This window comes from Lampetra fluviatilis, chromosome 47, assembly GCF_964198595.1.
Source record: "Lampetra fluviatilis chromosome 47, kcLamFluv1.1, whole genome shotgun sequence".
Lineage (NCBI taxonomy): Eukaryota > Metazoa > Chordata > Hyperoartia > Petromyzontiformes > Petromyzontidae > Lampetra > Lampetra fluviatilis.
Genome location: NC_136321.1, coordinates 3,656,648 through 3,675,573, shown reverse-complemented (window position 1 = coordinate 3,675,573; position 18,926 = coordinate 3,656,648). Strand labels below are relative to the sequence as shown.

The 18,926-nt window shown below is 62.9% G+C and overlaps 1 protein-coding gene across 1 annotated transcript in view; it reads right to left on the bottom strand.

Moving 5' to 3' along the window:
* Window positions 1-111: 111 nt before the first annotated feature.
* Window positions 112-18,926, bottom strand: part of LOC144947795 (centrosomal protein of 85 kDa-like) — a 71,389-nt gene continuing 52,574 nt past the window's right edge. Inside the window, exons 10-12 of the mRNA XM_078877149.1 lie at window positions 11,772-11,942; window positions 11,056-11,305; window positions 112-9,742 (exon numbers count right to left, since the gene is read on the bottom strand). Coding sequence (XP_078733275.1) covers window positions 9,501-9,742; window positions 11,056-11,305; window positions 11,772-11,942 — 663 coding nt within the window. The 3' untranslated portion in view covers window positions 112-9,500. The remainder of the gene's footprint in view (window positions 9,743-11,055; window positions 11,306-11,771; window positions 11,943-18,926) is intronic.

Sequence of the window (18,926 nt, the reverse complement as noted above, 5' to 3'; positions counted from 1 at the left end):
ACGCGATTTTGGATGATTTTTGACGCCCCCCCCCAACCCTTCGTCACACGGCGTCACAAAAAGTCAGACCCCCCCCCCTCCTCAAATATGACGTCTCAAAGCTGCCCCCCCCCAAAAAAAAACATGCTTCTCAGTTTCAAGGACAATGCATATATTATCATAGTATTTTTTTTGCATTTTGACTACAGGTATTGTGGTGAATGCAGACATGAATCCTCGTAAAAAGGTTTCAGTTTTGTTGACAGAAAAAAGGGGAAAAACCCCTATTATTAAATTTTGGTACTGGCAAAGGAGGTCTAATGATGATGCTTCAAATCGCTTTAAACTATTGTCGTGGTCAAGGTTGACACCAAGGTTGACACAGGTCACACAGGTCACACAAGCTAGGGGAGAGGTACGTACTGGTCTGGACCGGTCCGGACCGGCAGGGACGAGAGGTGGTTGGAACCGCTCTGAGGGGAGGGGGCTGGCGAGAGCCAGGGCCCCGAGACACCCCCGCCCCTCAGAGGGAGGAGATATAAGACGGCTCCCGGAGAGCGGAGGGGGAATCTCAGGAGAAGCTGAAGGAGGTGCGGCCGGAGATCCTGGACCCCCAAGCCTCGAGGATGCCGCCCCGCTGGGACTGAGTGGGCTGAGTAGCTATAGGCTAGGGAAGGAGAGTAACTGGGTAGCTGTAGGCTAGGGAAGGGGAGTAAGGAGAAGAGAGCCGGAGGCTGTACCTCCCTAGGTTGTGTGGTTGGGCTGTTCTCCCAGTGAGTCCGGAGGACTAGTGTTATTGGAATAAAAGCGTGTGGCCTCTACGAAGTCTCTGCCTCATTCAAGAATACTACAACTGGTGTTAGAAGCGGCCAACGAACCTCGCCAACATGGAAACAAGACAGAAAGCGCTCACCAGGGGCCAGGAGAAGGACGTCGAGGGCGACGCTGAGCCGGAGTCGGGAGCGCCATTTCCGGGGGACGGGTCTGCAGGGGCGGGCTCGGGTTCTCCGGGGCCCTCCAGGAGTCCGCCGACGTCGGGATGGGCGATCCAGTCGGCCCATGCCCGGCTGGCCGATCTCCTCCATGCCGCTGCCTCCATCCTCGACGAGCTCACGCTGGGGGGAGCGGGAGCACCGGGTGGAGAACCAGGCCGGAGGATGGGACGGGTTCCCGCCGAGAAACGCGCCATTCCCGCGCAAAATTTTGACATCGCCTCCGGAGGGGGAAACGTCACTTCCGCTGGGAATGCGGCCGCCGGAGATGACGTCACTTCCGCCGGGGGGGTCACCGCTTCCGGGGGAAATGACGTCACCCGCCCAGGAGGTCATGGGGCACAGGTGACTCGCGTCACATCCGGCATCGGCGGCCTTACATCGGGAGAAGCAGAGTTTTCGGGTAGGTGCCCGCCGATTTGGTCGGATATTTTGCCGCCGGAAGATGCTTCAAATACTGCACTTGGGACGCTGCTGTCTTCAAGGGGGGACTACATCCCGGCGCTGCAACAGCGCTTGCCTTCGCTGCAGGTTTTCGCGGCAAAGGGGGGGGACTGGGCTGCTTTTTCACGCCGTTTCGTGGCAAATGCCGAGACGGCTGGGTGGTCTGCCGACATCGCTCTCCGAGCCCTGCCTTCCGCCTTGGACGACGTGGCCTTGGCCACGTTCCTCCTTATTCCACGGAGGGAGCGCTCCACCTTGCAGGAGGCCCTCAATCGGATGGCCTTAGTGTATGGACCTCCATCCGAAACAAGACATCGTTTCGCCAGTCGGAGGAGGGAGGCGGACGAGACACCCCTCGCCTATCAGAGTGCACTGATGGCGTTGGCTCAAGCGGCCTATCCTCGAATGGACGATGTGGGCCTGGACTCCATAGTGCTTGAGAAGTTGCTGCTGCTGGCTCGGGAACTGAGGATTGCCGTCCACGTCAAAGATGAAGCTAACCTTTCCTCGCTGGGGGCGGCACATTACTTGCACACAGAGTTGCTCCTCCAGCGGGATGGGCAGGTGGCGGCGTGCGCCGCTGCAAGAGTTGACGAGGTCCCGGATACCCAGGCCTTCGCGTCGCAGCGGGCCGCCAGTTGGAGGGGGGCCGACCGGCCTCGCCAAGGGGAAACCCGGAGGAGACACGGATCCCCGCGGGCGTGGGCTCGCGTCACGTGCTACAACTGTGGCCAGCTGGGTCACCTGGCATCGGGTTGCCCAGCACCCCGGCGCCGAGCTCCGGGTCGTCCACCATCGTCCGCCCGTCCACCGGCCGCTCCACAAGAACCCCAGGCATGTCGCGACACCTCACGCACACGGTCCCTGCCCGCATCTCATACACCGCATACACCGCCAATCGGCGCGCCACTAAATCGCGTTGCGTTGAGGGGGGGGGAGCGGAACGCGGCTGATGTTCGGGGGCCACTTCGCGCTGTTCAGTGGTCCGAGTTGGCCCACAGGGTCGTGGCCGCGGCGACGGGCTCGTCGGTTATTCTCGGGGATATTGAGGGAATTCAATTTCGATTGCTGGTCGATACGGGAGCTTCGGCTACTATAATTTCAGACCTCATATACAACGTGTTACCAAAGAGATGTCAGGCACTCACCCCGTTCTCCGTCCCTTGCTTTGCGGCGAATGGGGGTTCCCTGGGGATTATTGGCCAAATAACTGCACAAATTTGTATTGGCGACATTAAATTATCTGGTCCCGTTTTGGTTTCCGATGCCTTGGCCGTTCCCTGTTTGTTGGGTACGGACTTCTTGGGGAGGATGCCCATCAAAATTTTAATTGACAAAGGCTGCATCGAGCTTCCTTCGGGCCGCCGGATGGCGTTTCTGCCCTCACCAAACCGGCTGCGCACAGCTTGCACGACTGTTCCGGCTATGGCGTCTGAAACCGTGCGGATTCCGCCGGGTGCGCAGATGCTAATACCGCTTCAGTTACGCAAACCACTGGAGGCAGACGCTACGTCGGGGGTTTTGTTGTCTCCTTCCAATACGACCGAGCGAGGGTTGGACATGGTGGGTGCACAAACGCTTGTGCCTAGAGATGGACAGCCCTTCATTCAGGTGCTGAATGCGGGGTTGCGGACGAAGGTCGTGCACCGAGGGGCTGTCATTGCACATGCGTCGCTGCCGCTGCACACTGACTCCGTCGCGGCTCATGTCGGTGAGGCACCGGCGTTCGGGACGCAGGTGGGTGTCGATGAGGCATGGATGGATTCTCTCTGTTCAGGGGCTGAAAATCTTTCAGAGTCACAAAGATTAAAGCTGCGCATGTTGCTTCGTGAATTTCCCGATGTTTTTAGCAAACACAAATTCGATGTTGGGTGCACTAATCTATTGAAACACCACATTGATACGGGAGATTCCGCTCCCATTCGGCAAAATCCGTTCCGATTGAGTCCGGCAGAGAAGGAACATGTCCGGTTGGCAGTGAATGACATGCTTGCCGCTGACATTGTGGCTCCCTCCAACAGCCCATGGGGTGCGCCGATTGTGCTTGTTAAAAAACATGATGGCAGTTTGAGGTTTTGTGTGGATTTTCGGAAGCTTAACAAGGTTTCGCTGGCGGACGCGTATCCGCTCCCTCGCATGGACGAGTCGCTCGATGCCTTGGCGGGGGCACGGTATTTTTCAACCTTGGACCTTTTGTCGGGGTTTTGGCAACTGCCCTTGGATGACGCTTCCAAACCTAAGACCGCGTTTCGTACGCCACAGGGCCTTTATCAGTTCAATCGGTTGCCCATGGGATTGCACTCAGCTCCAGCGACGTTCCAGAGATTGATGGAACTGGTCCTCGCTGGCCTGCAGTGGGACTCTTGTCTTATATATCTGGACGACGTGATTATTTTCAGCCGTACGTTTGAGGAACATCTGGACAGACTGCGGGCTGTATTTCTCAGAGTGCGATCGGCTAACCTTAAATTTAAGCCTCAGAAATGTTTTCTGTTGCGTGAATCGGTGCGGTACCTCGGCCACGTTGTCAGTTCTACGGGTATAGCCACCGATCCTGCTAAAACTGACTGTGTAAGAACGTGGCCCACGCCCACGTCTGTGGGGGAAGTCCGCAGCTTTATAGGCTTTGCGTCCTATTACCGCCGGTTTGTTGAGGGGTTTGCGACGATCGCCAAACCCCTTCATGCTCTGACGGCTAAGGGGGCTAAATTCCATTGGGGGGAAGAGGAAGACAGGGCGTTCAGGGCGCTTCGCGATGCCCTTGTCCGAGCTCCTCCCTTATGCTATCCCGATTTCACATTGCCCTTCATCCTGGACACCGATGCCAGCAATACCGGCATCGGCGCGGTGCTTTCGCAGGTGGTCAACGGGGTCGAACGGGTCGTTGCCTACGGCAGTAGAGTCCTGTCTCCGGCAGAACAACGTTATTGCGTCACCCGCCGCGAACTGCTCGCGATTGTCGTGTTTGTTCAACAATATCGACCGTACCTATACGGTAGGCATTTTACGGTTCGTTCAGATCACGCCGCGCTACAGTATGCGTTGAAAATAGACCAGCCGTCCGGCCAGCTGTCACGTTGGCTTGAGGTCCTACAGGACTACACGTTCACGGTGGTGTACCGGAAGGGGACACAACATTCAAACGCGGATGGCTTGTCACGCCTCCCTCCGGGTGATGGGTGCGCGTGTTTTATGGGCTCGGGGAGATGCAAATCGGCCACGAGTACCGCTCCGGCTTCCCCCTTGGCGGCGGCAGCAGGGGTGGTCGATGGGGAACCTGTCACCGAGGGGGACTCACAGGTGTTGGTCGCTCGCGACTCGCTCCTCGATCTGCCTCTGGACGAATGGGGACGGTTCCAGATGGAAGACAATTCCCTCCTCAGGTTACGCCGTCGTGCGGAGAGAGGGGGAGATTGTCAGGGAAAGGTAGGTACTGTCAGCTTGCGGGAGGGTCTCCTCATGTCATGGGACGCCAGCTCGGGGCGTTACAAAATCGTCGTCCCCACCGCTCTGCGGGGCAGGGCCGTGTGGGCGGCGCACGAACGCATCCTGCATTTGGGTATTCACAAAACGCTCGCTACACTGCAATTGGATTTTTTTTGGCCGGGAATGGCGCGCGATGTCGCCGACCTTTTGAATAGTTGCACGCAGTGTGCGCGGCGGAAACACCCGGCTAGGGCGGCTTGCCCACCCCTTCAGTCCATTCAGGTGTCCCGGGTTAACGAGCTGGTGGCCCTTGACATTCTGGGTCCCTTCCCTGTCACCGCTCGGGGTAATAAGTACCTGCTGGTTGGGGTTGAATATTTCACCCGTTGGCCTATGGCCTGGCCCCTCCCCAACCAGTCGGCGGCAGCCATTGCGGAGGCGTTTCTCCAGGGCTACGTCCTGGATAAGGGCGCCCCGGAACGGCTGCTAACCGACCAGGGAAAGAACTTTTCGTCCAATCTTCTGCGGGAGGTTTGTGACCTTTTGTGCACGCAGAAGGTCCGGACTTCCCCCTACCACCCGCAGACCGATGGTATGGTCGAACGTCTACACCGGACCATTACCTCTATGTTGTGTCATCAGGTAGACGACACACAGTTGGATTGGGACCTGAGGATTCCCGGAGTTCTGGCCGCATATAGGTTGGCGCCTCACGCGGCCACGGGCTATTCGCCCTTCTACTTAATGTACGGCAGGGATGTCGACCCCCCCATGGAGGTGCAATTGCGGGTCCAGTCGGCGGCGTCTCGCTCGAAACTGTCCGAACACGCTCAGTTCAATATTCGGAAGTTGGTCGAGGCGAGGGTGGCCGCGCAGGAAAATTCCAGGGCAAGGCAACGGGCCAATGAGCGTCTGTATGATCGCCGGGTTACGGGGTATAAATGGGCGGTAGGGGATAAGGCGTGGCTGCACTGCCCGCAGGTGCCGCTGTCAACGTCATCGAAATTGCTGCGGCCCTGGCGGGGGCCGGTCGACATTATTCGGGTCGTTCGGGACCAGTGTGTTAGGGTCGCGTGCGGACGGCGTTCTTGGTACGTGCACCCCTCGCGCCTGAAGCCCTATGTCACACCACGCACTCACACATCTTCATCTCGCAGGGGCCGGCCGCGTGACGTGTCCGGCAGGTTGGGGGAAGGGCCTCGCGACCCCCTTGTTGTTCCGACACCCCCTGCCACTCTTTCGGATGCTGCAGGTGTGAGTCCACCTAGGGTGGCCTCACCGGAGGAGCGGGAAGCGAGCCGGCCGCCTGTCCAGCAGGAAGACGGCTCGCGGGCTTTGTCCCCGGGGCCTCGGGACGTGCCGGACGCCCGTCATTTGGGCCCTCCTGACCCTCCGCAAGGAACGCTGGCCTCTGGCGATGGACCCGCCACACGGACTCGTTCGAAGGGTCTCAGGTTCTCCTGAGACCTGTCGCAGACACACTGCCTCCTCGCGGAGCCTGGGTGTTCGAGTCACCTTGTTCGTTGGTGTGGTGTGTCCGCGGTGTTCTTGTGTACAGGGGGGTTGGGGTAAATTATTGGGGACGGTTGTGGTTGCTGTTCTGTTGTTGTTACTGTTGTGTTGAGGCTCACGCATTGTTCTTGTCGTGTTCAGAATTCCTGGTTCGCGAGTTAGGGTTGGGATGTGGATAGTGATGCAGCCGGGACGGCTGCGTGCTGTGTAGGGGGGGGTGATGTCGTGGTCAAGGTTGACACCAAGGTTGACACAGGTCACACAGGTCACACAAGCTAGGGGAGAGGTACGTACTGGTCTGGACCGGTCCGGACCGGCAGGGACGAGAGGTGGTTGGAACCGCTCTGAGGGGAGGGGGCTGGCGAGAGCCAGGGCCCCGAGACACCCCCGCCCCTCAGAGGGAGGAGATATAAGACGGCTCCCGGAGAGCGGAGGGGGAATCTCAGGAGAAGCTGAAGGAGGTGCGGCCGGAGATCCTGGACCCCCAAGCCTCGAGGATGCCGCCCCGCTGGGACTGAGTGGGCTGAGTAGCTATAGGCTAGGGAAGGAGAGTAACTGGGTAGCTGTAGGCTAGGGAAGGGGAGTAAGGAGAAGAGAGCCGGAGGCTGTACCTCCCTAGGTTGTGTGGTTGGGCTGTTCCCCCAGTGAGTCCGGAGGACTAGTGTTATTGGAATAAAAGCGTGTGGCCTCTACGAAGTCTCTGCCTCATTCAAGAATACTACACTATTGTCATTGTAGTGCGTATTAAATGTGGCGCTGCACTCTGTTGTAGGAGAAAACATGTATTAAAAAATCTATTTAATTAAGTAGAACGTGTTGTCTATATTTATTTAAAGGTGCGCATTTTGATGTGACGTCACATTTGTCACCCACCCCCCCTCGTCACACATCGTCACAAATGTCTGATCGTGACGTCATTTATGGACGGCCCCTTACCCTGCAGGTTCTGTTCGTTTCGTGGCTTCCACAGACATTGGCATTGGGATCTACGGATGAAACGCGCGCCTTACAAATGTAAATTATTCTTGTTGTTGCTGAGTCGACCTAGGGGAGGCCCACGACTGGTTCGGATATTCGTCACCGATGTTGGCCGTGAGCAGGAATCGAACTCGGATCGCCGGCTTCGTAGCGCAGCGCGCTAACCACGACACTGGCATTCCCCATCACAAACGTGTACACACACACACAAAACAAAGATCCCCCGTATAGCCTTAACAGACTGTAGGGGGAAGTGCTGTTAGCGAGCACCTATGAAGGCCAGCACGGCACACGAGGGAGGTGGGTGGCCAGCACCACGCCCGACCGCCTTTGTCTCCCCAGTGGCGATGTTTTACGCACCGCACCAGGTACTCATTAGAGGCTGAGTTGACCTAGGCGAGGCCCAGGACCGGCTCAAATAATCGTCACTGAGTGTTGGCCGTGAGCGGGAATCGAACTTGGGTCGCCAGGTTCGTAGCGCAGCGCGCTAACCGCTACACCACCGCTCCCCACACACACGCACACACACACACACGTATGTACAAAACACTTTACGTACAATACTTTGATATGGACACCGGACGCACCACACCACAGCCAGTCCTCGTAGAACCGACTGCACTTGAACTCGGTCATCAACGGCTCGCCGCATCCAATTCGCCTCTCACGACCACTGTGGCTTTTGCTACGAGACCAGTGCGGGGGGGGGGGGAAGGGAGGGTGTTTAAGTTTGGAGGGGAGCGGGCATGTAACCCATCACACAACCACCTCCATGAGCAGACAACCTCGCCCAGCTGTTCACACACCGGCTCGTCTTCGCGCACGACCCCGCTCTTAACCCCCGCCCTGAACTGAACTCGAACCCGAAACCCTCTAAACACGAACCGCCCCCATCCATCACGGACGACGGCGCGCGGAGTGCGGAGAGAGGGGGCAGCGGTGGCGGTGGCTGCGAGGCTGCATGCCTCGCCGCGACCTTTACGACGCTTTGGCCCCCGGCTGCCACCGTCGCGACGGGAAAAAGGCCGTTTCGATTTTTGACACGCGCAGACACGTGCCTCAAAACAAAAAAAAAACACTGCTGGGGCAAGTGCTGTTAGCGAGCACCTATGAAGGTCGGCACGGCACACGAGAGGTTGGGTGGGTGGCCAGCACCTCGTGGCGATGTTTACACACCGCGCCAGGTACTGATCTGAGGCCCAGTCGACCTAGGGTGAGGTCCAGAACCTGTTTCAGATACTCGGTCACTGGCGTTTGTGGCCGTGAGCGGGAATTGAACTCGCGCACTGCGTGGCGCAGTGCGCGAGCCGCAGCTCACACGCGGGAACAAGCCCAGAATTGCTGCCTCGTACGTCAGTCCACGCGCCAGCAAGACGGAACTTCCGCGCGACGAATCTCTACGCGGCAACAACAACAACAACAATTTAAAATAAACAACCTGAACTTGTAAAAGTTCTACAGCTCGTGGCCACTGCTTTATTGATACGCCACGGCTCTTCCTCTGCTTGGCTCGTTATTTTTATTTAAATTAATTGTTTAACTATTTATTTGGCGTCGCTCGTTCCTAGGCACCACGCCCCCCCTCCCGCCGTTCGCAGCGCAGTATTAAAATAGACAAATATAAACAGAATACATCCTTGAGTGTAAGCGAGCGTGGCTCTAGGAAGACCGCACATTTGGCTCCGAATCCTCTATCAACATTCATCGAGGCCACAGGCATTTTGGGTGGTGTGGTGGGAGGGGGGGGTAGTGGTGTGGTGGGAGGGGGGGGTAGTGGAGGGGGGAGAGTGGGGGGGGGAGTGGGGAGGGGCTCTCTCCAGCAGCAGCCGCGGTTCGACCAACCGCCCGAGTCGATCGCAGCTTTTCGAACCGTTCCCCTCCAAGTGACGGAGACGGTCACCGCAGCAGCAGCGCTTGTGCCAGGCTAGGTGCACTTTTGAACGCCACGTGTGTGTGGGTTGACTCGGCTGCGGTGACCGCACAACCGGCACACGCACACCCACTGTGCCAGAGGATGGCACATATTGGTTTTCGAACGCACGCACGCACACACGCACGCACACACACGCACACTCGACACGCCCCTTGCCCAGAGTTTCGCTGCTGCTGCCCCCGCCCCTCCGCGACGCTGCGGCCTCTTCGAACGGACGTCGAGCGTCGTCGTCATCGTCACCGGCGGCAGGGACGCGGTGCCGGCGGCGGTGCCGGTGCCGGCGGCGGTGCCGGTGCCGGCGGCGCTACTGGGTGATGCAGCTGTCCCCCACGTCCTGGGCGCAGCGGTCGGCGACCACCGCCCTCAGCGCCTCCACGTCGGCACGCAGGCGGCACGCCCGGCTCCTCGTCGCGGCCCACGCGCCCGCACCGGTCGCCCCGCGACGACGCCTCCTCAGCGGACGTCACCGCCGGCCCCGCTGCCGCCCCCGCACGCGACACACGAAGACAAAAAAAGAGACAAAGATCCCCCGTGTAGCCTTAACAGACCGTAGGGGCAGGTGCTGTTAGCGAGCACCTGTAAAGGTCGGCACACGAGGGGGTGGGTGGCCAACACCACGCCCGGCCGCCTTTGTCTCCCCGGTGGCGATGTCTACACATCGCACCAGGTACTCATTTAAGGCTGAGTCGACCTAGGGTAGGCCCAGGACCGGTTCAGATAATCGCCACTGGTGTTGGCCGTGAGCGGGAATCGAACCCGGGTCGCCAGGTTCATAGTGCAGAGCGCTAACCGCGACACCACCGCTCCCCACTACATACACGCACAGACACACACAGACAGACGCACACACAGGCAGATGCACACACACAGGCAGACGCACAGACACAGACAGACACACACACACAGACAGACACACAGAAACAAAAGACAAAGATCCCCCATGTAACCTAACAGACTGTAGGAGCAAGCGCTGTTAGCGAGTAGCAACTATGAAGGCCGGCACGGCACACGAGGAGTGGGTGGCCAGCACCACGCCCGGCCGCCTTTGTCTCCCCGGTGGCGATGCTTTAGACACCGTCACCGGGTAATCGTTTGAGGCCGAGTCGACCTAGCGGAGGCCCAGGACCGGTTCAGATAATCGTCACCGGCGTTGACCGTGAGCGGGGAATCGAACCCGGGACCCCGGGACCCCGGGTCCGTAGCGCAGCGCGCCGCTAACCGCCGCACCACCGCTCACACGCCGCCATCGTCGTCAGCCGTGGTCAATCCGCTGCTGGCCTGGACCAGAGGTCGCAAACGGGTTTTGATTCCTTACCCGTACCCGGTCGCACCAGGGTCGCAAACGGGTACCCGTACCCTACCCGATACCCGGCTACCCGTACCCGGCCGGGTATCGGGTAGGGTACGGGTAACCGGTTGCGACCTCTGGGATGAAGCCATGTTGCAGGCGCGGGTGGGTTGATTCTAGGAACTTGAATTGTGAGAAGAGACAAGACGTTGGGAAATGAGTGACAAACGGTGACTCACCAGTGACTCACGGCCTACCCGTACCCGGCCGCACCAGGGTAGCCGGGTATCGGGTAGGGTACGGGTACCCGGTTGCGACCTCTGGCCTGGACCTTCCTCGGCGCCGGTCGCCCACGACGCCACCTCCATGGCGCCGCGGCCGCCACCACGGAGACAAAGACCCCCCCCTGCTCTCAGCCGTACCAGCAACCTGTCCCCCCCTACTCCCCACGCTCCGCACCTCCGATTGGCGCTCTCTCCCCGCGCGCCCTCACACGCACTCACCGTGCAGGCCCAGCAGCTGGGACAGGTCGGGCTGGCGACCCTGCGCGTGGGCGGCCATCACGTCGCACAGCACGCGCATCTCCCGCTGCGCCGCGCACAGCTCCGTCACGACCTCCACCACGACCTCCCCCGGGCCCTCGTCCCCAGGGCCCTCGTCACCAGGGCCCTCGGCCCCAGGGCCCGCGGCCCCCTCAAGGCGCTCCTGCAGCTCCAGGCAGCGGGAGAACAGCCCCTCCTTCTCGGCCGTCAGCTGTGGAACCGAGGTCACGTGGGGTGGCGGGGAGGGGAGGGGGGGCGGTACACGGGGAGGTGAGGGCACGAGGTTACAGAGATACGTAGACTCGGGGGGGGGGGGGGGGGGGGGGCACGCCACGGAGACACGCACGGGGGGGTCACGGGGACAACACGGGGGGGTCACAGGGACAACACGGGGGGTCACGGGGACAACACGGGGGGGTCACGGGGACAACACGGGGGGGACATGGGGACACACATGGGGGGGGTTGGGGGGAGACATGGGGACACAGCACTGCTTGGTTGCCCTATTCAACTTGGCCTTAGCCCCCCACACATCTCAGCCTGCCCCCCCTCCATCCCCCTCCGCCCCCCGACATCCTTAACTAATGATGACCCCCGACCCCACTTCCCACGAACCCCGCCGTCACTTATCCACCCACCCCCCCCCCCGAACGGCCCCCCGCGGTGTGTGCGCTCACCCCCTTGACGGCGACAAGCAGCTCGTGGACTCTGGCGTCGCGCTCCTCGGCCTGCAGCCGCAGAGCGTGGTGCTCGCGCGCCGCACCGCCCGCCCGCTCCCGCTCCACCGCCTCCTGCTCGGCGCGCTGCTGCGCCAGCGCGTCCAGGCGCCGCTGCTGGTTCTCCATTATCTGGGGGGCGGTGGGGGGCACGGGGGGGGGCATTGAGACGTGGGGGGGGGGGGCATCGCCACCTCGGCTACAGCTGCCCTGTGCCACTGCGCAGTGGCACAGGGCACCGGAAGGAGGTCAGGGGGGGCATGGGTCACGGGGGACACGGGGGACATGGAGACACGGGGGAGATATGGGGGGCATGGAGACACGGGGGGCATGGAGACACGGGGGACATGGAGACACAGGGACACGGGGGACATGGAGACAAGGGGGCATGGAGACACAGGGACACGGGGGGCATGGAGACAAGGGGGCATGGAGACACGGGGACACGGGGGACATGGAGACACGGGGGGCATGGAGACACGGGGGACATGGAGACACGGGGGGCATGGAGACAAGGGGGCATGGAGACACGGGGGACATGGAGACACGGGGGGCATGGAGACACGGGGGGCATGGAGACAAGGGGGCATGGAGACACGGGGACACGGGGGGCATGGAGACACGGGGGGCATGGAGACACGGGGACATGGAGACACGGGGACACGGGGGGCATGGAGACACGGGGGACATGGAGACACAGGGGACATGGAGACACGGGGACACGGGGGGCATGGAGACACGGGGGACATGGAGACACAGGGGACATGGAGACACGGGGACATGGGGGGCATGGAAACACGGGGGGCATGGAGACACAGGGGACATGGAGACACGGGGACACGGGGGGCATGGAGACACGGGGGACATGGAGACACAGGGGACATGGAGACACGGGGACACGGGGGGCATGGAGACACGGGGGGCATGGAGACACGGGGGGCATGGAGACACGGGGGGCATGGAGACACGGGGACACGGGGGGCATGGAGACACGGGGGGCATGGAGACACGGGGGGCATGGAGACAAGGGGGCATGGAGACACGGGGACACGGGGGGCATGGAGACACGGGGGGCATGGAGACACGGGGACACGGGGGGCATGGAGACACGGGGGGCATGGAGACACGGGGGGCATGGAGACAAGGGGGCATGGAGACACAGGGACACGGGGGGCATGGAGACAAGGGGGCATGGAGACACGGGGGGCATGGAGACACAGGGACACGGGGGGCATGGAGACACGGGGGGCATGGAGACAAGGGGGCATGGAGACACGGGGGGCATGGAGACACGGAGACACGGGGGGCATGGAGACACGGGGGCATGGGGACACGGGGGGCATGGAGACACGGAGGGCATGGAGACACAGGGACACGGGGGGCATGGAGACACGGGGGACATGGAGACACGGGGGGCATGGAGACACGGGGACACGGGGGGCATGGAGACACGGGGGGCATGGAGACACGGGGGGCATGGAGACACGGGGACACGGGGGCATGGAGACACGGGGGCATGGAGACACGGGGGGCATGGAGACACGGGGACACGGGGGGCATGGAGACACGGGGGACATGGAGACACGGGGGGCATGGAGACACGGGGACACGGGGGGCATGGAGACACGGGGGCATGGAGACACGGGGGGCATGGAGACACGGGGACACGGGGGACATGGAGACACGGGGGGCATGGAGACACGGGGGCATGGAGACACGGGGACATGGGGGGCATGGAGACACGGGGGGCATGGAGACACGGGGGGCATGGAGACACGGGGACATGGGGGGCATGGAGACACGGGGACATGGGGGACATGGAGACATGGGGGACATGGAGACACGGGGACATGGGGGGCATGGAGACACGGGGACACGGGGGACATGGAGACACGGGGGGCATGGAGACACGGGGACATGGGGGGCATGGAGACACGGGGACATGGGGGGCATGGAGACACGGGGATACGGGGGACATGGAGACACGGGGGGCATGGAGACACGGGGACATGGGGGGCATGGAGACACGGGGGGCATGGAGACACGGGGACATGGGGGGCATGGAGACACGGGGACATGGGGGGCATGGAGACACGGGGACATGGGGGGCATGGAGACACGGGGACACGGGGGACATGGAGACACGGGGGGCATGGAGACACGGGGACATGGGGGGCATGGAGACACGGGGACATGGGGGGCATGGAGACACGGGGACATGGGGGGCATGGAGACACGGGGACACGGGGGACATGGAGACACGGGGGGCATGGAGACACGGGGACATGGGGGGCATGGAGACACGGGGACACGGGGGACATGGAGACACGGGGGGCATGGAGACACGGGGACATGGGGGGCATGGAGACACGGGGGGCATGGAGACACGGGGGGCATGGAGACACGGGGACATGGGGGACATGGAGACACGGGGGGCATGGAGACACGGGGACATGGGGGGCATAGAGACATGGGGGACATGGAGACACGGGGGGCATGGAGACACGGGGACATGGGGGACATGGAGACATGGGGGACATGGAGACATGGGGGGCATGGAGACACGGGGACATGGGGGACATGGAGACACGGGGGGCATGGAGACACGGGGGGCATGGAGACACGGGGGGCATGGAGACACGGGGACAAGGGGGACATGGAGACACGGGGGGCATGGAGACACGGGGGCATGGAGACACGGGGACATGGGGGGCATGGAGACATGGGGGACATGGAGACACGGGGGGCATGGAGACACGGGGACATGGGGGACATGGAGACATGGGGGACATGGAGACATGGGGGGCATGGAGACACGGGGACATGGGGGACATGGAGACATGGGGGACATGGAGACACGGGGGGCATGGAGACACGGGGGGCATGGAGACACGGGGACACGGGGGGCATGGAGACACGGGGGACATGGAGACACGGGGGGCATGGAGACAAGGGGGCATGGAGACACGGGGGGCATGAAGACACGGGGGGCATGGAGACACGGGGGACATGGAGACACGGGGGGCATGGAGACACGGGGGGCATGGAGACACGGGGGACATGGAGACACGGGGGGCATGGAGACACGGGGGGCATGGAGACACGGGGACACGGGGGGCATGGAGACACGGGGGACATGGAGACACGGGGGGCATGGAGACACGGGAACATGGAGACACGGGGGGCATGGAGACAAGGGGGCATGGAGACACGGGGACATGGGGGGCATGGAGACACGGGGGGCATGGAGACACGGGGACATGGGGGGCATGGAGACACGGGGGACATGGAGACACAGGGGACATGGAGACACGGGGACACGGGGGGCATGGAGACACGGGGGACATGGAGACACGGGGGGCATGGAGACAAGGGGGCATGGAGACACGGGGACATGGGGGGCATGGAGACACGGGGGACATGGAGACACGGGGACACGGGGGACATGCAGACACGGGGGGCATGGAGACACGGGGACACGGGGGGCATGGAGACACGGGGGACATGGAGACACGGGGACATGGAGACACGGGGACACGGGGGGCATGGAGACACAGGGGACATGGAGACACGGGGACATGGGGGACATGGAGACACAGGGGACATGGAGACACGGGGGACATGGAGACACGGGGACACGGGGGGCATGGAGACACGGGGGACATGGAGACAAGGGGGCATGGAGACACGGGGACACGGGGGGCATGGAGACACGGGGGGCATGGAGACACGGGGACACGGGGGGCATGGAGACACAGGGGACATGGAGACACGGGGACATGGGGGACATGGAGACACAGGGGACATGGAGACACGGGGGGCATGGAGACACGGGGACACGGGGGGCATGGAGACACGGGGGACATGGAGACACGGGGACACGGGGGGCATGGAGACACGGGGGACATGGAGACACGGGGACATGGGGGACATGGAGACACAGGGGACATGGAGACACGGGGGACATGGAGACACGGGGACACGGGGGGCATGGAGACACGGGGGACATGGAGACACGGGGACATGGGGGACATGGAGACACAGGGGACATGGAGACACGGGGACACGGGGGGCATGGAGACACGGGGGACATGGAGACACGGGGACATGGGGGGCATGGAGACACGGGGGACATGGAGACACAGGGGACATGGAGACACGGAGACACGGGGGGCATGGAGACACGGGGGGCATGGAGACACGGGGACACGGGGGGCATGGAGACACGGGGGGCATGGAGACACGGGGACACGGGGGGCATGGAGACACGGGGGACATGGAGACACGGGGACACGGGGGGCATGGAGACACGGGGGACATGGAGACACGGGGACATGGGGGACATGGAGACACAGGGGACATGGAGACACGGGGGACATGGAGACACGGGGACACGGGGAGCATGGAGACACGGGGGACATGGAGACACGGGGACATGGGGGACATGGAGACACAGGGGACATGGAGACACGGGGACACGGGGGGCATGGAGACACGGGGGACATGGAGACACGGGGACATGGGGGGCATGGAGACACGGGGGACATGGAGACACAGGGGACATGGAGACACGGAGACACGGGGGGCATGGAGACAAGGGGGCATGGAGACACGGGGGACATGGAGACACGAGGGGCATGGAGACACGGGGGGCATGGAGACACGGGGACATGGGGGGCATGGAGACACGGGGGACATGGAGACACAGGGGACATGGAGACACAGGGGACATGGAGACACGGAGACACGGGGGGCATGGAGACACGGGGGACATGGAGACACGGGGACACGGGGGGCATGAAGACACGGGGACACGGGGGGCATGGAGACACGGGGGGCATGGAGACACGGGGGGCATGAAGACACGGGGGGCATGGAGACACGGGGGGCATGAAGACACGGGGGACATGGAGACACGGGGGGCATGAAGACACGGGGGGCATGGAGACACGGGGACACGGGGGGCATGAAGACACGGGGGACATGGAGACACGGGGGGCATGGAGACACGGGGGGCATGGAGACACGGGGGGCATGGAGACACGGGGGGCATGGAGACACGGGGGGCATGGAGACACGGGGGGCATGGAGACACGGGGGGCATGGAGACACGGGGGGCATGGAGACACGGGGGGCATGGAGACACGGGGACACGGGGGACATGGAGACACGGGGGGCATGGAGACACGGGGGGCATGAAGACACGGGGGGCATGGAGACACGGGGACACGGGGGGCATGAAGACACGGGGGGCATGGAGACACGGGGGGCATGAAGACACGGGGGGCATGGAGACACGGGGGGCATGGAGACACGGGGGGCATGGAGACACGGGGGGCATGAAGACACGGGGGGCATGGAGACACGGGGGGCATGGAGACACGGGGACACGGGGGGCATGAAGACACGGGGGGCATGGAGACACGGGGACACGGGGGGCATGGAGACACGGGGGGCATGGAGACACGGGGGGCATGGAGACACGGGGGGCATGAAGACACGGGGGGCATGGAGACACGGGGGGCATGGAGACACGGGGGGCATGGAGACACGGGGGGCATGAAGACACGGGGGGCATGGAGACACGGGGGGCATGGAGACACGGGGACACGGGGGGCATGAAGACACGGGGGGCATGGAGACACGGGGACACGGGGGGCATGGAGACACGGGGGGCATGGAGACACGGGGACACGGGGGGCATGGAGACACGGGGGGCATGGAGACACGGGGACACGGGGGGCATGGAGACACGGGGGGCATGGAGACACGGGGACATGGAGACACGGGGGACATGGAGACACGGGGGGCATGAAGACACGGGGGGCATGGAGACACGGGGACACGGGGGGCATGGAGACACGGGGGACATGGAGACACGGGGGGCATGGAGACACGGGGGGCATGAAGACACGGGGGGCATGGAGACACGGGGACACGGGGGGCATGGAGACACGGGGACACGGGGGGCATGGAGACACGGGGGGCATGGAGACACGGGGGGCATGGAGACACGGGGGGCATGGAGACACGGGGACATGGAGACACGGGGGGCATGGAGACACGGGGACATGGAGACACGGGGGGCATGGAGACACGGGGACACGGGGGACATGGAGACACGGGGGACATGGAGACACGGGGGGCATGGAGACACGGGGGCATGGAGACACGGGGACACGGGGGGCATGGAGACACGGGGGGCATGGAGACACGGGGACACGGGGGACATGAAGACACGGGGGGCATGGAGACACGGGGGACATGGAGACACGGGGGACATGGAGACATGGAGACACGGGGGACATGGAGACACGGGGGGCATGGAGACACGGGGGGCATGAAGACACGGGGGGCATGGAGACACGGGGGACATGGAGACACGGGGGACATGGAGACATGGAGACACGGGGGACATGGAGACACGGGGGGCATGGAGACACGGGGGGCATGAAGACACGGGGGGCATGAAGACACGGGGACACGGGGGGCATGGAGACACGGGGGGCATGGAGACACGGGGGACATGGAGACATGGAGACACGGGGGACATGGAGACACGGGGGGCATGGAGACACGGGGGGCATGGAGACACGGGGACATGGAGACACGGGGGACATGGAGACACGGGGACATGGAGACACGGGGGACATGGAGACACGGGGGCATGGAGACACGGGGACATGGAGACACGGGGGACATGGAGACACGGGGACATGGAGACACGGGGGACATGGAGACACGGGGGCATGGAGACACGGGGACATGGAGACACGGGGACATGGAGACACGGGGGACATGGAGACACGGGGGGCATGGAGACACGGGGACATGGAGACACGGGGGACATGGAGACACGGGGGGCATGGAGACACGGGGGGCATGGAGACACGGGGACATGGAGACACGGGGACATGGAGACACGGGGGGCATGGAGACACGGGGGACATGGAGACACGGGGACATGGAGACACGGGGGGCATGGAGACACGGGGACACGGGGGGCATGGAGACACGGGGGGCATGGAGACACGGGGACACGGGGGGCATGGAGACACGGGGGGCATGGAGACACGGGGGGCATGGAGACACGGGGACATGGAGACACGGGGGACA